General features: G+C 48.3%; 11 protein-coding genes across 11 annotated transcripts; 6 read left to right on the forward strand and 5 right to left on the reverse strand.

Moving 5' to 3' along the window:
- Positions 1–527: 527 nt before the first annotated feature.
- Positions 528–2173, forward strand: N7520_004676 (MFS transporter; the record flags this gene model as incomplete). The annotated part of the gene is made up of 2 exons (XM_057138610.1): positions 528–778; positions 838–2173. 2 exons carry the CDS (start codon positions 528–530, stop codon positions 2171–2173), a joined length of 1587 nt encoding a protein of 528 aa, XP_056996817.1.
- A 1109-nt stretch (positions 2174–3282) lies between these two features.
- N7520_004677 (cytosine permease) lies at positions 3283–4951 on the forward strand (the record flags this gene model as incomplete). The annotated part of the gene is made up of 3 exons (XM_057138611.1): positions 3283–3507; positions 3569–3785; positions 3846–4951. 3 exons carry the CDS (start codon positions 3283–3285, stop codon positions 4949–4951), a joined length of 1548 nt encoding a protein of 515 aa, XP_056996818.1.
- Positions 4952–5291: 340 nt separating this feature from the next.
- N7520_004678 (uncharacterized protein) lies at positions 5292–6999 on the reverse strand (the record flags this gene model as incomplete). Its single annotated transcript, XM_057138612.1, has 2 exons — positions 5292–5317; positions 5367–6999. 2 exons carry the CDS (start codon positions 6997–6999, stop codon positions 5292–5294), a joined length of 1659 nt encoding a protein of 552 aa, XP_056996819.1.
- Positions 7000–7509: 510 nt separating this feature from the next.
- Positions 7510–8894, forward strand: N7520_004679 (Pyridoxal phosphate-dependent transferase major region subdomain 1; the record flags this gene model as incomplete). Its single annotated transcript, XM_057138613.1, has 2 exons — positions 7510–7600; positions 7651–8894. 2 exons carry the CDS (start codon positions 7510–7512, stop codon positions 8892–8894), a joined length of 1335 nt encoding a protein of 444 aa, XP_056996820.1.
- Positions 8895–9556: 662 nt separating this feature from the next.
- Positions 9557–9823, forward strand: N7520_004680 (uncharacterized protein; the record flags this gene model as incomplete). Its single annotated transcript, XM_057138614.1, has 1 exon — positions 9557–9823. The coding sequence occupies one exon, from the start codon at positions 9557–9559 to the stop codon at positions 9821–9823; it is 267 nt and encodes an 88-aa protein (XP_056996821.1).
- On the reverse strand, positions 9813–10166 carry N7520_004681 (uncharacterized protein; the record flags this gene model as incomplete). Its single annotated transcript, XM_057138615.1, has 1 exon — positions 9813–10166. One exon carries the CDS (start codon positions 10164–10166, stop codon positions 9813–9815), a length of 354 nt encoding a protein of 117 aa, XP_056996822.1.
- Positions 10167–10961: 795 nt separating this feature from the next.
- Positions 10962–11889, forward strand: N7520_004682 (putative BAP31 domain protein; the record flags this gene model as incomplete). Its single annotated transcript, XM_057138616.1, has 4 exons — positions 10962–10982; positions 11154–11288; positions 11344–11447; positions 11508–11889. 4 exons carry the CDS (start codon positions 10962–10964, stop codon positions 11887–11889), a joined length of 642 nt encoding a protein of 213 aa, XP_056996823.1.
- Positions 11890–12344: 455 nt separating this feature from the next.
- mdm12 (ERMES complex subunit MDM12) lies at positions 12345–13634 on the reverse strand (the record flags this gene model as incomplete). The annotated part of the gene is made up of 1 exon (XM_057138617.1): positions 12345–13634. One exon carries the CDS (start codon positions 13632–13634, stop codon positions 12345–12347), a length of 1290 nt encoding a protein of 429 aa, XP_056996824.1.
- Positions 13635–18351: 4717 nt separating this feature from the next.
- N7520_004684 (uncharacterized protein) lies at positions 18352–21939 on the reverse strand (the record flags this gene model as incomplete). The annotated part of the gene is made up of 2 exons (XM_057138618.1): positions 18352–20445; positions 20515–21939. The coding sequence occupies 2 exons, from the start codon at positions 21937–21939 to the stop codon at positions 18352–18354; spliced, it is 3519 nt and encodes a 1172-aa protein (XP_056996825.1).
- Positions 21940–22214: 275 nt separating this feature from the next.
- On the reverse strand, positions 22215–22928 carry N7520_004685 (uncharacterized protein; the record flags this gene model as incomplete). Its single annotated transcript, XM_057138619.1, has 1 exon — positions 22215–22928. The coding sequence occupies one exon, from the start codon at positions 22926–22928 to the stop codon at positions 22215–22217; it is 714 nt and encodes a 237-aa protein (XP_056996826.1).
- A 748-nt stretch (positions 22929–23676) lies between these two features.
- On the forward strand, positions 23677–24461 carry N7520_004686 (efflux pump antibiotic resistance protein; the record flags this gene model as incomplete). Its single annotated transcript, XM_057138620.1, is given in 4 exon segments — positions 23677–23913; positions 23950–24068; positions 24128–24221; positions 24240–24461. The coding sequence occupies 4 exon segments, from the start codon at positions 23677–23679 to the stop codon at positions 24459–24461; spliced, it is 672 nt and encodes a 223-aa protein (XP_056996827.1).
- Between the last annotated feature and the right edge of the window lie 3 nt (positions 24462–24464).

A 24464-nucleotide genomic window follows, 5' to 3' on the forward strand; every position in this document is an offset into this window, starting at 1 on the left:
AAGTTTTTCCCTCCCGTAGAAAAGATGCACACCTTACTTAGGAAACCCTTCTTCATAAGATGAAGCTATCGCCGTTAATTGAGTGTGCGGGTGTGGCTTGGCCAAGCCTTAGAGCTTCACTTCCTGGGTAATCGGAGCCCATAGTCACCGAGATCGCAGGCTCCATTATTCTCTGCCGTGGCTTCCTCGTATGACACATAAAAAAAGCGAATCTCCACAAATATATGAGTGTGTTCTTCACCGAGAGCGGATGGGATTTTCAAAGTGGGGCGCGTATCCAAGCTTTGCGACCAAGCATTGGCAACTTATTGCTTCTTTTCGGCAACCCGACCCCGCCGACCCAGTTTCCCCGGTGAAAAGAAAAGCCTCGGGGAAGTTCCTTTGGGGAAGCGGGTTCTGGGGGAGCAATCAGTTCGTCAGTGGCTCATTTTTTTGCCACCCAATTTTATAAGCTGTTGCCATCCTTTTGTCCGTGTTTCTCCCTTTCACCCTCCTCCACCAATCTATTACTGTGTGAGTTGGCATTCATGGCTTCACCAGGGGTAGAACCTCACCTCGGTGAGACACGCGATTTGGAGAAGGTCAGTGACGCATTTCAGGAGTCCAAATCCTTCGTCCTTACCGAGGAACAAGCGTTTGCCAAAGCCAGGGCCAGTCCTAACGACGCGCTGCCCATTCGTGTTACCTATGCTTTGGATGACCATGAAAACCCTCGCAATTGGTCTAAGTTTCGCAAGTGGTATATCACCATTTTTGTTAGTTGCCTGAATGTGTTCACGTACGTTGCTCCTACCTCTATCCCTTGTTTTGTCGGACCCTAACGAGACTGTTTTATAGGTGCTGGTGTGCAGGTAGTATTTCGTCAGGCGCGAAAGCCATCCAAGCCGAATTTGGAGTGTCATCGGAAATTACGACATTGGCCTTGTCGCTATACGTGTTAGGTTTCGCCATCGGTCCCGTTCTTCTCGCTCCGTTATCCGAATATTTCGGTCGCCAGCCAGTGTACGTGGTGTCATGGTTCCTCCTCTTTATCTTCCAGCTCCCTTTGGCCCTAGCTCCCAACATTGGGACTATCTTGGTCTGCCGGTTCATTGCGGGCTGCGCAGGCGGAGCCCCCTTGACAAACACAGGAGGTAGCATCAGTGATTTGTGGGAACGAAACCAGAGCGGTGGTCCGATGGCGGTCTACGGTCTCAGTAGTACCTTTGGACCCCCGACAGCGCTGGTCATGTCCGGTTACATTGGCCTCAATCTGGGATGGCGATGGATCTTCTGGGTTCTGATGGCTATCTCGGGTGGAGTTTGGGTGCTCCTGGTTTTCACCATCCCCGAGACTCGGCACACCACCATCTTGCAGAAGAAGGTTCGTCGTATGCGCAAGCAGATGAAGAAAGAGAATTTGAGATCTGCTGAGTCTATCGATGATGTTCACGCCAGCGACCGCAAAGGCTTGAATCAGCTATTCGCCATCACTCTTACGCGCCCGTTCCGCTTCCTGTTCTCCGAACCTATCACGACCTTCTCTGCTATCTACAATGGCTTTTTGTACGGCTTGGTCTATCTTTTCAACGAGGCCTTCCCCTTGGTCTTTGGCGCTCCGTACGGTCATCCTTTCAATGGTGGTGAGCAGGGTCTGGCCTTTCTTGGTTTGGCCATCGGTCCCGTTATTGCATTCTGCCTGTACCCCCTTCAGGAGCGATATTACCTTCGCCGCGTAGCAGAGAACGACAGCAAGGGTGTTCCCGAAGCACGGATGTGGATGGCCCGTGGCGGCGCCATTCTTATCCCGATCAGTTTGTTCTGGTTCGGGTGGACCAGCTACAAATCCGTCCATTGGATTGTGCCCATCATTGCGTCCAGTTTCTTCGGTGCTGGTATCTATATTGTTATTCTCAGCATCCTGAACTATGTCGTCGACAGCTACCAGACGTACTCTGCTTCCGCTCTTGCGGGTGTGATTCTGGTTCGTAACATTGTCGGTGCAGGGTTTCCATTGTTCGCTACACAGATGTATGAGAAGCTGGATTACGAATGGGCCTCTAGTCTGTTGGGATTCATCTCCATTTTGCTTGTTCCCATTCCATTCATCTTTTTTTATAAGGGCGAAGCCATTCGCCTTCGCAGCCCGTGGGCACGTGAGCACTTCGATCAGACCGACGATTCCCCTCATTGATCTTCATGCGTTGATGACTGAACGCTGTATTTGAACGGTTACCTGAACATATTCATACATAGGTACAAAAGTTAGACATAAGTGACTACCTACGTGCAAGTGGAATGAACTAAATTTACATATTTTTACGATTTAATTTCGCTTGTGCCTTGACCGTCCTCAACAGCCCCCTCCCTGCATGTATATAGATAGGTTGCCCCAGTCGAGCTTTCAAGCGCTCACCCCTGGGTGAGCACTGCTTCTTCGAGCAAAATTCAAACGTAAGCCGATCTTGCCTAGTTGCAAAGCTTTTCCTCAAAAACTTGAGAAATCAGGTTCTTAAAGATCTCGACTACTATAGTGTCAGACCGTCCCAGTAGGCAGGGAACACAAGCAAAACAGGAAAAAGGAAAAAGGGCATGCTTTTAAGAGCTGTAGTGTATGTGTATATCGTCGTGAATATTTAGAGATAAAATGGGTCAGGTAGGCAAAGCTACCCACTATGCATGCAAACACTAGACTTGATACCCACCATTCATTGCTTAATTCCCCGGACTTTCAATTCTCTAGCTATGAGGGATTCTCTTTACCCCACAAACCATATCTTCGGGACCTGCATTCCTACGATAGCCTCATGATCGGCTCGTAGATGGGTCTCGGCGGTCTCCGTACCAAGCGTGCCTCGACCTACCAAATAGAGTCTGACCCCGCATTTGTGCCTCTATTGTCTCGGCGGAACTACAACTGTGGAGACCAATCCGGCTGGACCAGACGAATTGGGTAAGGGGAGAAAGCTTATACGAGCGATATGACTCCCGAGAACATGGGAAGGGTCCAGTATTCGTGCACATTTTCGATTGTGTATGTTATAAACGATTTTTTATTGGAGGAAGAAGGCTCGAAAACATTCTCTGGGTATTTCCGAATATTAACGCGGCGTGATTGGTGAGAAATATCGCTCCTGTCATTACCACATACTCTGAGACTAAACACGGACTCAACTACGCTCCGTCTGAGTGTCGATCGGAATCCCCCGTGGGTCCTTGCTCGGCCAGATGAAGAAACAATAATTCAAAAGGAAGCCAATTCCCAATTCTCAAAACGATGTGAGCTTCTACTTTTGGAACAATATGACTGCAATACTCAACCATGACGTGGAAAAGAGGGCTGGCGCGTTAGACCCGCCTCTCTTTGATGAGACCGGTGCCGTACCTGCAACAAGCTTCGAATATGGCAACTCGATGTACGCAAAGTTGCAAAGACTCGGCGGAAAGATTAAAGTGGAACAACGAGGAATTGAGCGAGTCCCCGAGGAGGAGAGGACCGACAATTCGTACTGGAATATTGGCTCAATGGTATTTCCATCCTGATCATCGTTCAAGATGTCTCTAATTTTTTGGTGCAAAAATCTCCCAGTGGCTCGCTGCGAACATGGTAGTCCCCTCATTTACCATTGGGGTTCTTGGTAGACCGTTGTTTGCAATGGGATTTGCGGATGGGGCTCTGGTCATCATTTTCTTCAACTTCATTGCCGTGTTGACGGTTTGCTTCTTCTCCACGTTCGGCGCGACGTTTGGATTGCGACAAATGGTGCTTTCGCGCTTTTGGTTTGGCTGGTGGGGCGTCAAGCTGAGTATGATTGAAACGGTATTTGAAAATGGGATAACCAGCTGATACCCTGATCTCATCTTAGTTGCTCTATTCAACGTACTGGCATGTATCGGATGGGCCGCTGCCAACATTATTGTTGGTGCTCAATTGATCAACGCAGTCAACCCGAACGTCCCTGGCTATGCCGGAATTCTGATAATTGCATTCTGCACCTTACTCGTGGTATTCTTCGGATATCAAGTAGTGCATGCTTATGAATACTGGAGCTGGATCCCAACATTCATCGTCTTTCTAGTTGTCATCGGCGTGTTGGCCCACTCGGGCGATTTTGTCAACATTCCCATGGGGACCGGACGTGCAGAACTCGGCGCGGTGCTCTCTTACGGGTCCACAGTCTTCGGTTTCGGCACTGGCTATACCAGTTTTGCAGCCGACTACACTGTCTATCAACCGAGCGACCGCCCACGTCGCAAGGTATTCCTCGCAACCTGGCTAGGCATCTTTCCAACCCTCCTTTTCACAGAGCTACTGGGTGCTGCCCTCGCGACAGCCATGGCAATTGATGGAGGTGACAATGCATACCAACAAGGATACAACGAATCAGGAGTCGGTGGCCTTCTAGGCGCCCTTCTTTTCCCTCGTCTGGGGGGATTTGGAAAGTTCTGCGTCATCATCCTCGCTTTGTCTATCGTTGCGAATAATTGTCCGAACATCTACTCCGTCTCCTTGACGCTCATGGTCATGGGCCGTTGGACACGCCATGCCCCTCGCTTCGTATGGACCATTGTGGCCACGGCAATATATGTCGCGATTGCAATTCCGGGATATAGCCATTTCGAAGCTGTTTTGGAGAATTTTATGAACTTCATTGGGTACTGGCTGGCGATTTATGAGGGTATTGCGTTGACTGAGCATTTCGTTTTCCGACGTGGTGTTTCGGGGTATCGTCCTGAAGACTATGATACCCGTGAAAACCTCCCGCCCGGGATCGCAGCACTCCTGGCATTCTGTTGTGGGGTTGTAGGAATGGTAGCTGGAATGAATCAATCATGGTATATTGGCCCAGTTTCTAGAAGAGCGGGGATTCCATCAGTTGGAGGTGATGTCGGGTTTGAATTGGGATTTGCATTTGCTGCCGTTTCATATGCTTTCTTGAGGACCATTGAGAAGAGGTTTTTTAAGAGGTAATGGACTTCATCAGTCACACATCATACTGGCTACTCGGATCAACTTGTGGACACATTTGAAGATCTCGCGAAGGCCGTCTACTTCCAGATGTCTGTATTCTCATGTATTTACTTGCCAAGTTCATATCGGAATCAATGTTTAAAATGTCAAGTTGAAATGTTCATAGCTGTTATACTTTGACAATTAATCTGTCTTAACGAGGTATCTCTGTCCGGTTCGAAAACACAATCCTAGGTAGCGAGGAAGATATTGCTCCCCCTCCCCCCCCTCCCAAAACACCCCAGTCGCGGACCCTGACCATATTTGATCTTCACAGAAGACAATATTCCAACTAAATGTTCTAGGCAATCCAAAACCAAATGCGTTCTGTCGAGTTTAGTGATACGGCGCAAAAGCGCAAGACTAGTTGACATACCAAGAAAGTTCCGTGGCTTCGGTTCTTCCCACGTTGATTCCAATTCATCAGCCTCCTCTTTGCCTGACCATAGATCCATTTCTTCTACTTTCACCAGTTTCGTCTTGTAGATAATCTTATACCCAAGGAAAAGACCGGTAAAGATAGGAATGTCAATGTACGGAGGGATGAAGCTCTTGGCGCTAAAGTGACCAGGAAAAAATGCATCGAATCCGTTGAAGAATGCCACCGTGGATGAGAAGATTGCAGAAAAGTATGCCATGTATGGTTGAAACGGTGCTTTAAATGGAATTGATGATCTTGGGATGCCATGACGCTTTAATCCTTGGTTGAAACGTATGTAAGTGATCGAGATGGATGTCCACACAATGAGCGTGCTAACAGAGCTCAGATTGCTGATCCAGAAGAATACATCCGCGGAGCTCGCTGAGACGTTCAGATAGACAAGGAGACTCAATGCAGCTGTGACACCCACGCAGGCGTATGGAACCCCAAATTTCTCGTAACGAAGTATGCGCGGTGCCTTCCCATCTAGCGCTGTAGAGTAGAGGATTCGAGTGGAGGCGTAGAAGAAAGAATTGCCCGCAGACAAGGCCGATGTCAAAATAACTGCATTGATGATAGAAGGCAGTACTTTGATGCCTCCATTCTCAATTGCAATAACAAATGGACTGGCTCCAGCCCCTGATGCTCCGGAATCGATGGCATTGAGTAGTCGATGATCCCGAGATGAGACGCATAGACAAACCAAGAAAATACTGCCGACGTAGAAGATAGCAATTCTCCAAAACACACGGCGAACAGCCTTGGGTATATTTCTTCGTGGGTTCTCCGTCTCTCCGGCCGCAACAACTACCATCTCGCTACCTCCGTAACTAAAGGTCGCCTGGATAAAGACCTTCCAGAACGCGAGAAATTTACCGAGTGATCCCGTCTCGATATATTCATTCATGGGACCTGGATTCTGCCAATACCGAAAACCAATACGATCGTGCGTTGGCGTGCCGCCCAGTGTGGGGATGAACATGAGTAGCATGAGGCCGATGATGGTGGTGAGCTTGATGGATCCAAGAAAGAACTCCAACTCGCCATAGACACGAACGGGCAGGCAATTGACCGCAAATATCGCGACAAATAAGACCGTAATCCAGACCGCAGAAGACACACCATTTGGCCAGTAGTCTATCACCAAAGCTGCGGCGCTAATTTCGATCGGAACACCAATGGCAAATTGGTACCAATAGTTCCAGCCAAGCGTAAAGCCTAAAGCCTCGTCAACAAATCGAGAAGCATAAACAGGTACAGCGCCTGGGAGAGGAAGCCAAGTTGCCATTTCGCCCATGCTGTTGATCACCGCGTATAGGTTGAAGCCGGTTATGAAGTAGGCGAGCACTGCAGATAATGGACCAGCTAACGAGATAACTTGACCGGCACCGACAAAGAGACCCGTCCCAATAGCACCAGATAAAGCAAGAAACTGAACATGGCGTGATTTGAGTCTTCGTTGCAGGGTTCCAACGTTCTTTTGTGCTATATCCTCCTTGTTCAAGCCCGGCTGTATATCGGGCTGTGATTTAAGCCTGCTGGCCACATCCTCTATATAATCTTCGTGGCCGATTTCGTGAGACTGCATATTTCAGGTATCAGTTCATTCTGGAAAATAATGGCAAGATTCTTGCATCCGATCTCGCAGTGTAACGTGGAGTTCCTCAGTCTTATGTGCCTTTCATTGTATGGGCGCACGGACTCGCAGCCCTTGATACGTGGAAAGCGTGGGGTAGCGACAACCGAAGTAAGTCTTATCTCATGCCGGAGTTATCACTTTTATTCCGTGATCACAAATTGCTTTGCTCGGCAATTCTCTGGTTCAACCACTCAACTCTTCAAAATCCCGCTGATCGACATGGTCTCGCAAGATGTCCGAGTCTCCGAGGCCCACTGCAGGGCCCAAGCCCCCTAAATTTCACCAGAGTTGTATCTTGTGGTCGTATCGCGATGTTCAAGAGCGAGATATGGGGTGAGCAAAGAGGGAAGGTGGGTATAGCCACTTCGAAAGATAAAGCTGGAAATTAAATAGCACGTTGTTGTCATTTGACACTATCTCCCCAACATCCGCCTTGTTTCGCACCCAAATCAAGCCATCATGTCGGTTCATTCGTGGAGGCCAACCGCCTTTGGCCATGATATGAGAGAATACATTTCCTTTGCACTTGGATATCGAAATATGAACCATGGTATTTTTGATTCTCGTGATTATCCTTATGTGCTTACTAACAGTCCCTAGGCTCGTTCGGAACATCACCTCGTGCTATCCGCGACATAGCAAATGATATAAGAGAGGAGTGCGAGACCAATCCATTTCCCTTCATCAAATACCGATTCCCAAAGTTACTGGACAAATCTCGGGCTGTTATAAGCAAATTCCTTTCCGTTCCAGAATCCACCATCGTCTTTGTTCCAAATGCCACGACGGGTGTCAACACAGTGCTGCAAAACCTCTTGTGGAACGACGATGGAAAGGATGAGATCCTTCAATTAGATGTGATATACGGTGCATGTAGGAAAATGGCCAACTATATCTGTGAATCCAACCAGGACAAGGTTCGCACACGGGAAGTCGAGTTCACCTACCCACTTGAACCGTCTGAAATGGTTTCAGTATTCAAAGACGCTATTTCAAACTCCAAAGCAGAGGGATATCGTCCACGAGTTGCTATTTTCGACACTATCTCTTCAAATCCTGGTCTTCGGCTCCCATTCGAGGCACTGGCAGCGGCTTGTCGCTCGGAGGGCATACTGAGTTTGGTCGATGCTGCACATGGAATTGGTCAAATAGATCTTAACATATCATCATGGGATCCGGACTTTCTGGTCACCAATTGCCATAAGTGGCTGTTTACTCCACGGGCATGTGCTGTTTTCTATGTCCCCGAGCGAAATCAAGGCCTTATCCGGAGTACACTGCCAACAAGTCACGGGTTTCTTCCACGTTGCATTGAAAATGGTCATAGTAATGAGCTACAAAATCAACTGGCAAGACAATCGCAGTTCGTTTCCAATTTCGAGTTCGTGGGTACAGCCGACAACACTGCGTTTTTGACAGTCGGAGAAGCCATCCAGTGGCGCGAGGAAGTATGTGGCGGGGAAAGAAAAATACAAGATTATTGTATTAATCTTGCTCGCAGAGGTGGTCAGAGGGTAGCAGACATATTGGGGACCAAAATTCTTGACAATGCCAGTCACAGCTTCACTGACTGTTGTATGGTTAACATTCTTCTTCCACTGCAGAAACCTACAGATGGGAAAGGATGCCTTGTTAAAGGCAAGGAGGGCACTGAGACCATCTTAGAGTGGATGCAACGGGCTATGATCAAGAGTTGGAATACGTTCATTCCTGTCTTCCCATTCAAGGGCTGTTGGTGGGTCCGCCTTAGTGGGCAGATATACCTTGATGACAGTGACTTTGAATGGGCTGGCTGGACACTGAAGGCGCTCTGCGAGCAGATTGAGAAAGAAGAATTCATATAGAGCTTTCAGTATCAATACTTTGCATGGATTTATTTATAGATATACATATAGAGGAATTTGGAGGCAATTGAATGATTTCTTACCTGGGCAGGCTCTAGAGACACCGTCCGGTGCGTGAAGAAACCTTGGAAGTCACGCGCGGCTTCAGATTCAAATGTCTGGTCAACTCCGGATTTTGATAAATAATGAACCCGCTACTATGATTGGGAAGCTAATTGTAGAGTAAGAAATGGTCACAATTAGGTTCAGATGTTTCGAGTTTGTCGATTCGGGGTATCTTCCCCCGAGGCCAAAAACACTTCCAAGGGCTGTTGTAAGGCGCAGCTGGACAGCAGTCAATCACATGAGCTTCTCTTGCCGACTAATAAGATCAAGAATTATCTCAGAGATATGATTTGCTGACAAGCTCAAATGCCCTTCATTGTCAAAGAAATGTGTCTCGGCCCCAGGCATTAATTCTGCAGCTTGTTTGGCCATACAAAAACACATTTCTGTCAAGCTTGCCATGCCATAGTCGCACTCTCTCTCCAGCGATACCTTGAATTTGGAAACCCCAGTCACATAAAATCATCAACTCCGTAGCTGAGGGTCGTCCACCCTGCCAGAACGCACCGCGGACCGATTCAATAGCTGCCGATCTGACTCTGTCATCTTTCCACGCCATGCGTTCTACCTCTGGTCTTCCAGCCATTGTCTTGTTTACTGCTGCCTCCAGAACTTCGGGATCCTTATTCCTTGCCGCACGACCCATGGACATATCTAACATTGCACTGGTCATGAATCTTGGCAGCCAAGCCCCAGCTGCTACAAGCATTTTCAGTTCGGGAAGCATCCCCTCCATTCTGAATGTCGTCGGATACATCCCACTAACCACTGCCACGCCTTCAAGACGATCCCGGGATATGGAATGGGCGCAGGCTAGGGCGTAAGGACCTCCCCCTGAGACACCAAGCACAAAGAACCGGGATATGCCCAAGTGATCGGCGATTGCCAGGATATCTGCGGGCCAATCCATATACGGCGCTCGTAATAGTCCGTCGACATGTTCATGCCAGGTCGGTCGGGAGCGATGCAGCGTATATTGCTATTCTGGAGGAGCTCTGCTGGGATGAGAGTGGCCTCAACAGAACAGCCAGGATATCCATGAAAATAGAACAAAACTCCGGGACTGTCTGAGTTTTCACCTTTGAGGGTCTCGCCATATGCGTTCCATGCTAGAATGCGACCGGAAGGAAGCGTAAGAATGTTGCTGCCTTCTGAGAGGCCATCCATGTTGATCTGAAGTATTTTGAAAATCCGGAAATTCAATAATTGATATTTATCTTTAGTTGATTTCCGAGGTCATGGCTTAAGATGACTTGGACAAGTCGTATGAAGCATGAAATTGAGTGGATATGGGGAGACGGATTTTGAGGGGCTATTCTTGTTTAGCGCTTGAAATGGGTGTGATAATGTTACAGGGTCCGTCACCTTGAGATGCAACCTACCGTAACTCAAAGGGTACACCCTATCCCTTTCACAATTGAAATGTTTGCATGCCAGACACTGGTATGCCTCTAATCTCCAACAAATATAGCCTCGACTAGGTACTATGGGTATATTTCATAGAAAAACTTGGGACTGTCAAAGCATTCCAACTTGTATTTTAAAAGACGGCATCAGCTGTCAAACTCCGATAGCAATGTCAAATTTTGGTTTCATTCAATCCTTGCATTTACCCCATAGCCATGAGTCTCAGTGATAAGCGCCGATGATTTCTTGAAGGGCCCACCAGGTCACGTGGGAGGTAGCTGATGACGTCTGTGCCCCGAAGCCAGAAAACTCCCCATAAAAGACCTCCGCCCACCTTGAAACCTCCCACTGGTGGTTACTCATTCCCCTGCCCAATCTGAACACGTCTGCCTTTTAGCATTCGGGTCTACATTTATTCCCACATTTACCTGTTTTGCTTCTCTGGTCTTTGTTTACTCAAACCAGATTGCACGGAGCTCTCGATCCCCCCACTCCCCTATTAACCAGCTCCAATCATCGACACCGAAAGCTGTTCAAAGGAACAAATTCGCCAAAATGACTCTCTACTACAGTCTTGTACGTTTCCCGCTGTTAATATTCCCGCTTGCTGTTCTCCGACCGACCTAGCCGAGGCATGGCTGGAGCCTAGTGGGCTGAGTGAACAGTTCACTCAAAATGACCACACTTGCAAAAGCAACAGATATGCCACTTTGAAACTTCGCAAGCTAACATGAAGTCGCTGAATAGGTTTTTATGCTCCTCGTGTTTGAGATGGGCGTCTTCCTGGCGCTGATCGTCCCTCTGCCATTTACCATCAAGCGCAAGCTGTTTACCTTCATTTCAGAAAGCCCTATCATCGCCAAGCTTCAGTATGGGTTGAAGGTAATTCAACCAAGCCAGACGTATGAATATCATGTCAATTAACGCATTCCACTAGATTACCTTCATTTTCATCCTGATTTTGTTCCTCGACAGCGTCAACCGGGTGTACCGGGTGCAGCAGGAACTGGCTGCTTTCTCCAGAGACGGACATGGCGTCGGGTAAGCTCTTCCAATACCCACAATTAAATCGGTCCAATATCTAATCATATCCCACCACAGCGCTGCACACCTGGGCACTGATCGGATGGAGGTGCAGGCGCGCAAGTTCTACTCGCAGCGCAACATGTACCTCTGTGGCTTCACCCTCTTCCTCTCCCTGATTCTCAACCGCACCTACACCATGATCCTCGATGTTCTCCGTCTTGAGGACCGCGTCAAGCTGCTCGAGGGTGACAAGAAGGCTGGTGGTAAGGACTCTGCTCGTCTCGCTGAGGCTGGCTCCATTGGTGAAATTGGCCGCCTGAAGGAGGAGATTGCCGCTAAGGACCGTGATATCGAAACCCTTAAGAAGCAGTGTGAGGGCCTTACCCGTGAGTACCACAAGCTCGGCGATGAGGTCTCCTCCAACAAGGGCGACGCCAACGTGAAGAAGGACCTGTAAATGGTCCTTTTGTCTGGGTGCCAATCTGAAGCCGAACCATTGGGTGCGTCGGTTTCTAGTGCGGTCTAGCTTCTTGCAAGCCCGCTCGCTACACACCCGTGGTACTTGCGGTTGGTTTTCTTACCGCATGATCACGCGCTATGAAAGACTTTCTTCCGGACACCCTTGCTGCAATGTTCATAAATTTTTTCCCCGGACTACCTTGCCGTCCTGGAAGAGGAAGGCCTGTTAATACCTTCCTTGTTGTTGCTGGCAGATATTACCAGAATTTTGTGTGGAACAGCCAATACTTCATAGTGTTTACTTCTGGAAGCCTGTCAGTTTTGATTATTTATGATATGTGTTTAACTGTTACCTGTTTTAGAGATAGAAATCTATCCCTCTGGCCATAACATCATCTTAAAATGTCGTGAATTCGTAATTGTACATTTTATAGCACGGAAGCAGGTCATAGATCAGATCAAGAAAGTCCAGAAACTGGGGTAGACCAGTTCCTCTTCGAAAATGCGGCGAACCTGCGCGAGTACAAATCTCTCCACTTTACCCACATTCTTCAGCACTTGTTTCCCATCCTCCTTCCGCCCGATCTCACTTTCTACCCGGATTTCCTGCAACAATCCACCCTGGCGCTTCTGTTCGCGCTCTGCACCAGACCTCGGACGCCCATCCTCGCCAGGGTTTTGTGCGCCCTTGCCCTGAGCTTCAGAGCCAAGAAGTGCATCCGCATCCTCCGCAGATAAGAAACAAAAGTGAACGCGCTTGCGAATGTAAGCGACAACCGCTACCCCGTCGAAGGTGATGCCAGTCACATTGAGTTTCAGCGGAAGACCAACAAAGCTAGGCATTGGGTAATCTAGCAGGATCTCTGCTGTCAACGACATGCGCACATCGCCAGCATACTTCGCATGGCATAGGACTTGGAAATCATCTGGCCGGCGCTCGCGCATGCGAGGTGGGATCGGGATTGAAGGGTCGTCGGCAATCGATTCGGTTGACGGCTGCGGGATATCGGCCGGGTTATCAGCGCTGTTGCGATTCGAGCCACTACTGCCAGTGTTTCCTATGGAGGGGTGTGAGGCTGTTGAGGGCCGAGAGGCGGAGTGCGTGGTGTCGATGTCTGGTTCTGGGCGCTGCTGGTGTACGGATGGACGTGAAGGGCGTGCTTGTCTTCCGCCGTGGGCGGCTAGACCAGAGTCGGACCAGCCGCTTGTGAAACGTGTGCCGCCCGCGACAGCTGCCAGAGGAGTTTGTGTTCCGGATAGACCGCCTAGTGACATAAGGTGGTAGCCCAGTGTTGAGGTGCCGCCGGGAATGCCGGGGGTTCCTGAGCGGGGCAGGAAGTGTGGATTGAGGTGATCACCGAGAGGAAGCGGGGAGCGGAGCGCGGATGGTTGGAACTGTTCGCCTGGGTAAGGGTGGTGGCTGAAGCTGTGAGGACTGTGGGCTGCATGGTTCATTGGCATTTCGTCATCGTAGTCTGACCATTGCTCTACAAGCTCCTCGGAGGTCGCTGAGGTGTCGTCGTCGTCCTCTTCGTAGAAGTCTGAGAAAGGTTCGCAGAAATCCTTGATCTCGAGATCAGGTCCAATGGTACCGAAGTCGAATGAATGCACCTGGACCGAGCGAATGAAGCGTGGTAGGGCCACCTCCTGGAACTTATCATGAACAAACGCGCGGATGCGCTCCGCGAGAGCTTCCCCATCCGGGCCAGAGGTGGCAGTTGCCCAGTCAACTTCAATCGACATCACACATGCGATATGAGACTTTTTCCAAGCTCATGGAAGCGCGGAATGGAGCAAAGCCAAAGAAACCCGCCTCTTGACGCGGTGACACGTGACTTTACCACGACATTGTGGATCGACACTGAGAGTTCTCGTGCCTGGATGACGATACAGGCTAAAAAAGAGTTCTAGATGAACATAAAAGATATGGTTAAGTGATTAATTACTCAACGATTCCTGGGCTAATGGCTGCTGCCTTTTTACTACCCTTAATTGACTGTTCCCAGAGTAGCGGTTCGCCCGCTTCGCCGGAGTCTAGTTCCGGTCATAGCGATCGTTCAGCTATCGACTTAAGCGGGGCTACGGAGTATGCCCTTGACAAATACATTGAACCACAGTAGTTGATCAGCTCTTCATATTCAAAAAAAGGACTCTCCCGGACCAGGTCTTTACGATTTCTGAGGGCCGTTCATCTCAAGAGTTGAAACAGCTCTCTCGCGAGGTCTGGCCCGGTATACCTCCAAAGGGAAGTCTGAGAGGCTTCGAGGCTGAGCTAGTCAGCTGGTGGGACTGGAGATCGGCGTTTACTTTGGCGACAGTGTCCAAGATCTCCGGCCCCGAGCTGCTCTGATCCCCCCTATACTCCTTATGGCAAAGTCCCGAATCGCCAGGGCATGGGCTCCCACAGTAATGCCTCCGGGGTTTGGAAGAGCCCAATCCAGGGCCCGCCACTGTCCTTCCTGGACTAGGGTTGTTCCCTGATAGCGTGATTACGACAACAGATCCTCACAAGCCCCCTGTTCATTATCTACCCCGGTTCCTACCCATGACAATAGCCATCAATGGTCATATCTGCCAGGAAGAAAGAACAATACATTCCTCTTTGATGTCTTCAGACTACGTCTCTTACTACAATCAAGATATCACAGTGATTTGCTCCCAAATCAGCTGATTAAAGCATAATGCGGGTCTAATGCATCCACTACTGGTCGCCCGCGGCTGCCAACCTATCGATACCCATGGGCCCACTGTCGCGTTTAATAACACTGGTTTATTCGCTGGGTGGGAAACTCTGGTGGCTTTGTGAGTGTCTGGGCCATTGACCGATACACCAATAAGTGGGCAGCCATCTCTCGCACGTCCTTTCCTGTTTTTCTCTGGTGCCTCGATAGACTAACAAATCTGCTTTCATTGTTGGACCGAGGCCAGGCTCTTTGTATCTTCACCGGAGAGTCCGATCTCAGCCACTCTCGAGCCGGTTACCACATCGATGAGAAATAGTGACTTCCCTATCTGGACAGGGTAGTTCAGCCATGCGTGGATTGGAAGGGCCACGCGCTTCGCTTTTAGCGGGTGTGATGGGTCCTGTGAGTGGGTTTCCTCTCGCTCCCCGTGTCGTATTGGAACTGAGACGTGCATGAAATGGCATTTCCCTTCTCCATGCATCACAACGTGGCTAGCCCTGATATGGTCCATACTTCCATGACTGGATCTGATCTGCAGTCCAATAACCGTTTCTCGCCTCGAGGGGGGGCGTTCAGGATAGCACCCGCGCCACCCGAGAGTATTGGGTATCCATGAAAATCCGATCCCTTGAAGCCCAGAAATTATCACGTAAATCTCGAGGCCATCAATCAGTGCATCTCATATTTCAATCTTTCTTTTGAATGGGAAAGAAAGCCTCTCTACAAGATACCGTACAACTCCCTCGTTTCTTTACATCCCTGTAAGCGTCAACGTGGACATACCCTTGTCTAGCCCTCTCGACCCACGCCCCTGGCTCGCCTCCCGCCACAAGTCATGATCAGCCTTGACCATTGCCATTTGACCAACTTTCAGCCCTGCTGCTCGGGCATTTATTAACTCTCCACGTGAGTGATCTTCCATGTACCCTGTTGCAGCCATGATAAGCGTTCAAAGGATCCAAGCCCACTCTAGGGTCTTGGCCGGAACGAAATTCTAAATAACGCACCTTCGAGAACAATCCGTTTCTATGCAGTTCTACAAATTAGCACTCGTCATTATCGATCTCTCCGATCAGCTTTCTGATTTCTAGTGGAGAGTACATGATTTATAGAACGCAATGTCTTTCATACGTATTTGGCTCAGATCAGCGTGACTAATGAAGAAAAAAATATAAAGAAAATAGAGAAATTAATTGGGTGGCGCTTGTTTCGGGGGAAAATGTCCGAACCATGGGAAGTTACCGCGAAAGCACCCCAGGGGCGTCATCCAGAAAGCAAACAAAAAAAGGCAAAATATTCAAGAGTTCCTCCGAGCATACACAGGTATACAATAAACCAATCCCAGACAACGGAAATGCCATCCACGGTATAGGGAAAAACAACAGCCCTCCAAGCCACAATGTGATACAAGATATTCAGGTCCACATAATCATTTTTGTTTGATATGCTGATTGCATTTGACGTTCTAATCAAGGTGAAATGATCCCAAAAGGCCTGGGACCAATGTGGTCAGATCATCTGTAGAGATTGCGTTAACGGAATAAACCCTATCAAGCGAGTAGCCAAGTGGGTAGATCAAGTCCCACTAACCTCCCGGGGATGCCTTAGCCACCACCGTGCTTTGGGCAGTTGTAGCCTGGATGCTTGCGGAATTTTTCTATCACTCCATTACAGGCCGGGGTGCCCTTCTTCGCGCAGGGAACCACGCCGGTGTCCTGAACAGAACAGCCGCAGTCGAATAGATTGATATAAACGTTGCACATATTGATCAGGGAGGAAGATGATGTAGTTTGAAGTGGAAGTAGGAAGGATTCTCCGTATAGCTTTGATGGCTTGTGAGGATTGATAGTTTGGATGAGATATCGAGGAGGATGAACGGCCACCTTTATAACATTCCATATAGCTATCCCAGATGAAGACTGCGCGGCCTTGCAGGGACAAAAGATACCCTGATTCAACGGAAGACAAGAATAGGATGTGCTATCGGCCTCACAGATGCTGCGCAGAACATACAGATGCGCCGTATGCATCTACTGACTTAGTGGTCACTCGATCGATGACGAACGCCGGACCAACTAGAGGGCACAAATGAGGAGCCATAGGACTATGTGGACAAGATATTCCAACAGTGGTGGGCAGGGTTAGCGGTTATGTGGATCATCAAAGAGGGGCGTCCAGGTGGGTTGCGCCTGATGGGGATGTTCGGTTCTGTGCACGAATAGTGTATAGCGAATAGCGAATAGCGAGCAGAGGATTGTATCAAGGCTTTCGAACTGTTGATCCCCTCCCACACCCCAATCTCTATTAGAGTTCCGCAGCTGCAGCCTGCACTTGACATCATCCCGTTATTCCCCACGTCTTGACACCAGTGCGTTGCCCCGTCGACAAATGAGGCTGCGCATCACACCAACACTCATGCTGGAGAAATGCGCCAGGCACACTGTTGAGCTCATCTGACAAATTTCCAGAACATTTTCCAGATATAATTGGAAGTTGCTTTTTTTTTCTCTTAGGCGTCAGTGCGCCTACCACCTGCGAAAGTCTTGGTCGTGGAGACTAGGGGCGGGCACAGCAGGTGTCGAAGAGAGGAAGTAGGACATGCAAGGTATCGCACATTGATGACGATGAAGCTTTTGGGTAGAATTATTGTGATTCGCCAATTATTCTGATTCGTTCTAGAAAGAACATTTCCTGAATCGGGCAATATGTGATGTGTGGTGTCCAACCACCTCGGTAGGCATATTAGTCACCAAGAAGCCCGTATAGTGCCATGAGAGCTAATAATTTCCCGCTTAGATGGAGCATAGAAGCTTGGCCTTTCCAAGGTTGCAACATTCTTATTTCACGTAATTTCGATATTTGTCGGTCTAGATTATGGGCAATGGTGAGTGTCTCCATATAATGGCCCCCATGTGGGACTCGCAAGCAAATAGAGCTTCATACAATGGCGCAGTTGGTGATAGTGATGATAAACTTAGCAAATCTGCAATGTGACGAGATATTTACCCAGGCTTTTAGGTCGAGGGGAACAATTAACTCATATTTGCAGGCAAAAATCTTGAATTGCACAGATGTTGGTGTGATGATGTGGAGATGGATTAGCATTGGAATGTAATAGAAAGATTCACTCTGAGCCTATAGATTAGTTGTAGGCCCTTTCTAGAGCCAAGATGACTGGTGAAGAACGATTGCGCTTTATGGTGGCGCAGTAGCGCTGATGGAACTGTTACTGAGGCTCTCGTCCAGGCGCCCACCGGCCCGGGAGATCGACTCCGGGCTGTGATACGCCCGAGAGGGCGGCAACAGAGACCTCACCTCCACTTCCAAGTTTGGCGCTGTTGGTTTTGTGGATATGAATCTTGGAAGGTTAAAAGGAAAATAAATTAATGAAATTTTAGGTTTCTGATCGCAGGAGGTTTCTACCACGTGATGGCTAGGCGCATTCGCACTGATAGCCTTAACTGGTTAAATCAAAAGTCTGGAGAATTGCTAGCACTGGCCCCCAAACTCGAATACGGGTAATTTTCAAATCGCCTTAATATTCATCATCTCTTAAACCTTTCTGCAATTTTCTGGTCTACATGATTTGTTATTTCCGTTCTCGTGCTCAGGCCTTTCTGCTTTCTGCTCAATGAGTAGAAATCAGCACGCCCTGAGGGCCAATCACAGTATGCTTCTGGGGATGAAAGCAAGCGACCATTAATTAGGATGAATATTGTACATTTGTTTGCCTAACAAGGTGTAACATATGGTATAAAAGCATTCAGATAGTCTGATCACTGGCGATATCGAGCTGGTGATTCGCGATCAAGATCCACGATATCATGGCCTTGGAACTCGCACTCAGACACAGGCTTATCCATATTAGCAGGGTCAGAAAGCCAGGCCACGGCACACAAGTACTCCGTCATGATGCTGTATACGTCCTTTGCCCTCAGCTGTGCATCATCGTATGACACAGCCAACCTTAACATATTGCCTTCCATAAGACCTGGTAGCCAGGAAAGACAGAGATCCGGCCGAGCGATAACTTCGATGCGCTTAATTGGATCCGAAGCGTGTTCCTTGTATCCGGGAATAATCCAGTTAAAGCTTTGTCGATGGACGATGTCAATAAAAGTCTTCATATCGGGTTCATCCAGCTTTCGACATATTTCATCGATAGGAGCGTTTACATGAGAAAGAATATCATCCTGATCCTTGCTCATTCTGGACAGAAGCTGCATTGCCGTTTCATCGGGTACAATTGTCGTGCGATTGAGACAGTGAGTGATGGTAGGCCCGTCAACTTCCAGTATGTCTATGCCTTTGTCATCAGGGTGACTGTCATCCGCAGACGGCCAGATTCTACCTGATTCAATAACTCCAAACAAGGCCTCCTTGGCTCCAGTCATGCGTACATTCAGTAGTGCGCAAGCGCATTTCGCAATTACCGGAGGTGTGATTGCAAAGTTATGTTGCAATTCCAGGATCTTGGGCACATGGACGGCACGACTAATGCCTTTAGTTCCACAGCTTTCCTTTCCATCGAGAAGCGGTCTCTCATTGGCACAGCCTGGGGTGTTATCACTGTGAACCCAGCCCTGATTATCACCTTTGAGCCAGAGCGGTGCAATCTGCGGTGGCCATAAAGCATCTGTGGCAGACGATACTCCCCGAATCCTGTTAACATGGAAGTCGACCGCTTTCTGGGATGCAGGACCAGTTCGGTTCCCATGGTAATCTGTGATGTAATCACGGTATGGGTGGAAGTTGAGAAGCTGGTATTTGCGGTTTAGAAGATCCCTGAAGTCTTCGAACCATCGAAATAAGGTGTGAGCATCAAATATGTGATGGTGCAGGTGCATAACCAATCCAACAACCGATGGATTTTTCACATCAAGGATCGTAGCCCTGAACATTGGCCCTTTGTCATCAATGAAGTCATACTCGGGATCATTCAGCTTATATGTTGCGACATCATTCACGTCTTCAACTGTCCCGCCATTAATGACTTGTAGTCTCATCCAATCTTCACTGGGATGCATGGCCAAGTAAAGATCTAGATTCTCATCATATGTAACAGGCGTGGACCGCAGCAGGGGATGACGTTGGACCCATGTATACAAGGCTGCCTGAACCTCGGTGATGGTAATTGACGAGGTCGCAATCCATGACACGCGGATATTCCATGAATTCGGCCTAGCTCCACGGCGGCACCGTTTCAGGCAGTCATGAATTGGAATGACTTCCTCAATATTATCCCATCCAAATCCAAGTGCTTCCAACTTCTCAGAGGCTGCCCGTTTTGCCTTCTCAGTATCGACCAGCTTCGGCAGGTCATGGGCTGTATCGCGACAGAGAGAGTCTTTGGCCTGACGTTGCTTTCTTTCGTCAAGCAGGGTGGCCTGTTGCTGAATAGTATTGAACTTGATCAAGTCACTCTGTGTGATCACCAGCTGCAGATTTTGGCGTATCATGTGGCAAAACTGGATTTGCATCATACTGTCGGCGAAGGTGCGTATAGACACATTGGGATCAATGTCTTGGGGCGCCAGGCCCGTTATGGCGGACCAAATTTTCAACAACTCTGATGGAAGATCATCGAACGAGACTGGACTCCCGGTGGCAACTTGACTCAGATAATCAATGACCCATTCTCGAAGCACTTTTTTCTGGATTTTGCCGGAGGTTGTAGTTGGATAGTTGTCCTTCTGAAGGTCATCCTGAAGATCAAGAACATGTGCTGGAGCAAATGATGCACCTAGTTCATTCAAAATCATCATTTGAATATCTTTTTTAATCGACACTGGAGTTGAAGGACCCTTTCGAATCACAGCAACAGGCACTTCACCAGCAGTAACATCTGGAGCCCCGACAACAAAGGCGTCCTATTGCATGAAGTCAGCGTCAAGTACGTTAAGATTGCTGTATTTAAAATGGGGTTTGATCTGGCTCACCGTTATTCCATCGACCTGACCTAAGCACTGCTCTATTCTGAGTGGTGATATGTTCTCACCGCCGCGGATGATGAGATCTTTGTACCTGCCCAGTAGGTAAAGGTAGCCCTGCCCATCCATATACCCTTGATCCCCTGTGACTACCCAATTTACTCCATCTTCACGATAGCATGCGTCACTAGTGCCGCCAAGGTAGCCGCCGAATACAGGAAGACCACCGAGATGCACCTCACCAATCTCTTCTTTTTGTAGAGGGGCGCGGCTTCCCAAAGCACAGATTCGGACTCTCCCACCGGCGATAACCTTCCCAGCAGAGACATCACCTTTCATCATATTCAAGGAGGTTGCATCAATGGAGGTATTGACAAAGCTTATACCTTCAGTCATGCCATATCCGGGAATAACCTTTGTCGCTCCCAAATCCCTGCTGCGTTTCACAACATCCCAAGTCACAGGAGCCCCACCTAGGACAATTTGAAACGAATGGCGAGAGCTGTGCTGAGGCGGTTCACAGTTCGATAAAGCATGTACCATCGCCGGGACACAGGGAACTGAAACTTCTGGGTAGGATCTCATCATCTGCAAACTGCTCTGTGGGTTGAACGAAGAGCTTGGGAACACGACAGTAGCACCAGCCAGCCAGAACGCGAGAGTGAAAGCAACACTGAAGACATGAAAATTGGGCAAATGCTGACAAAGATGTGAGCCAGATGATACGTTCAAATGGTCCATAAGTCCCAGTCCTTGGGTAGCGATAGAGATGGTCGTATGCGGACAACCTTTGGGAAGTGCAGTGGTGCCACTTGTAAACAAGATGAGCACTGTATCATCTGGCTTCCCGGGCTCATGCAAAGCAGGAATGTTATCTGAGGGCCCCGACATGATTTCGGACAGCGTCGTCCACCCATCGAGTACGTTAGTCTCTTCATGGTCGCTAACAATACACTTGACCGAAGGCCGGCACTTTTGATCGCTCGTGATTTGGTCAATCCGGTTTGACATGGCCTCGGTCGTTACGAATATTGCGGCCGGTCTCAACAGGTCCAGGAGGAATAAAACATCCCTTCCGTCGCGATCGAGCACTCGAGGATCCAGTGGCACAAATTCACAGCCCAGGCGGGAAGAAGCCCAGAAAAGAAGTGCCCATTGGGCCTGGTTGAAAATAAGGGTAACAAGGCGACTTCCGCGACCAACGCCTCTGGAAGAGAGGCGGGCGGCCAGTTCGATGCTCATTTGCTGCAATTGAGCAAAGGTCCAGTGAAAGGACTGCGACGTCCCCGTGATTTCGGTCTGATGAACAGAAATGATGGCATCATGATCTGGAAATTGGTAGGCGGCTTGATCGAGAAGAGTAATTAAGTGAGTGGTTGGCGCTTTTAATTTTTCGTCGCGGGCTTCGGCCAACAAAAGGCAGTTATTTTCCATTTTTGAGGTGAAACTTGTAATAGAAATTAAGAGTAATGGACGGATTAAATGTCTCGAGAACTTACAGGAAATTTATTCAAAGTTCTGACAAGTGGAATGATCTACAGTCGGGCTATTTAAAAGTGGATAGATCCATTGCATTAACTTTTCACTATTGATCGCCATACTGCATGCTACAAAATAGTACAAAATATAAGTTTTGAAGTGGATTCCGCTGAAACACAGTGGATTTAATAATGGAAAAAGCAAAAGTCAAAGAAAATTAAGCTCTTTAGTTACAGTCGGGCCATTGGTTCGGCTTCCCATGGAATAATCTTCTCCATCACAGTTATCTCCTTGTCTAACTTCTCAGGGTTGACCGGAACTTTCCACCCCCATCGAGCAAAGTCCTTCACCTGCATAGTGTATGAAATTTCCAGTCCGGTCGATCGGTAGTATTTCAAAACAGCGGGATGCCTGTGAGTCAGAGTGCCCAGCATGCGTGTTCGGTATTGTAGTGATCGTCCAGATCGTCGCAGAAGTTGAGCTTGGTGTCGCTTCTCGAATGATTGTCTATCTTCGCTGACGGCTGCTCGCTCGCACGTGTAAAAGGCTTCAAGTAACATGCCCCCGTGCCGGTGTTGAGGAGAAACGAAGGAGGCCGCCACGTACCAGGACGATTCGTGACAGTCGGTTGCATTGTCATGGTAGGGTTGGTGGTGGCAGCGAGGTCCATAGAGATTTGAAGTCATTACCCACTCACTCTCCCATACAGGAAGAGAATCATCATCCGTTCGAACAACAGCAATGACGACCCTAAAGGCGGGCTCGCTGAGCAGTGAAACCCAATCTGCCTTGGTGATGCGAGCTTCCTTTTCATAGGACGATGAAAAGCTTGCAGGGGCTGCTTTGAGGGCGTTCAGGCGGAACTCGATGAATTTGGGAGCCCATTGCTGTACACTCAGCTCGTCGTGGGGTAGTATTTCGAACTTGTATTGTGATAGAGACATGTTGAGAATATCGGAATTCAATGATGAAACTTTGCAGGAGAATTCGGGCAGAGAGCTATCATTTATTTCCGCGAAGCTAGAAAATTTCTTATTTAAAGTTTCAATGGTTATTTTAACAAGCCCTCAGATCTACGGAGTGGATAATCCCATTTAATAGGAAATCCCACTATGTACTGCACTATGTGGACTGGTCCGCACCTGTAACATGCAAGTTACCCTTAGTTCAAGCCACACTACATTTTACTTTTACAAACGGAGTACATTTCCCCTATATGATACATGCTAAACAAGCAAAACATCATAGTGACCAGCTAAAGATCAGAGTGTGGGTGAGCTAGGACCACTGATCATCCAGGAGTATACCGGATTTGGAAAAGATAAGCTCCCCAGCTATATTTTTATTGTTCTATTATTTCCGCCTCCTCACTTCAGCTCAACATTATGTTCCGCGCTATTGCAATAAGGAAATCCAGTGGATAGCATGTGACTCCCTAGTCATTCAGGAGTACTCCGTATACTGAAACGGCAAAGCGCAAATCCCTACGCTACAGTATCCTTTTTCGTTCATTCCTTGCTCCACTATAAATCGCTCCACTTTCCTCAGCTGCAAAAACAAACAAAATAGAGTTCATGAGTGCAGGCTTGGATCTAGGGGGTTTCCGCCTTGACACGTCTTTGGTTGAGGCATTCTGCTCTTTCCAACCATCTGGATTTTTCAAAGACTCTACGGTCTTACCCTTCCAAGAAAATGGGAGTACAGCAATACGAATGCCTTGATGTTTCAAACCAGGCCCCGAAGCCCACAAAAAAAGAGGAAGTGTATGCAATATCAGAGGTAGAAGACGGCAACTCCTTGAAAAGTGAAGAACAAGAGGCGGGTATCGAGGGACGCGTCTATATCGCTGGCTTTGAGCTTGTCTTGCTGTTATCAGCATTGACGTCGGCCGCCGTTCTGGTGCTTATTGACACTTCTATTGTTGCCCCGGTGAGTTTTCTTGGCAATACTATACGAAACGGCTAGCTATACTGTATATTCCTGTCGACTAATGAGCAGTCACCACAGGCGATTCCCCGAATTACAAGTCAATTTCATTCTCTCTCCGATGTGGCATGGTATGGTAGTGCATATCAACTCACCAGGTACTTCAGTCATTGTCAATCGGTTTGATACCAGAGAACTCAACTAACATTTGGTCCAGTGCGTCTTTTCAGCCACTGACAGGGAAGATCTATACCTACTTCAACACCAAGGTACGCTGGCACATGCACATGTCTCGATCAAATACAATTAATGTAGCTAAAAGTTACTAGAGGACCTTTATTGTGCTTCTGTGTATCTTTGAACTCAGCTCCTTGATCTGTGCCTTATCATCAAGCTCTAAAATGCTCATTGTTGCACGGGCAATGGCAGGCATCGGGTCTTCAGGTATTCAAAACGGCGCTTTGACGATTATCACCAGATCCTTCCCTCCGGAAAAACAAGCACGTATGCATAATATTTCTGGTTTCTCTAGGTTGGAAGGACTTCACTAATAT

This window comes from Penicillium odoratum (genome assembly GCF_028828045.1).
Source record: "Penicillium odoratum strain IBT 22623 chromosome Unknown utg000004l_segment0_segment0, whole genome shotgun sequence".
In the NCBI taxonomy this organism is placed as follows: Eukaryota; Fungi; Ascomycota; class Eurotiomycetes; order Eurotiales; family Aspergillaceae; genus Penicillium; species Penicillium odoratum.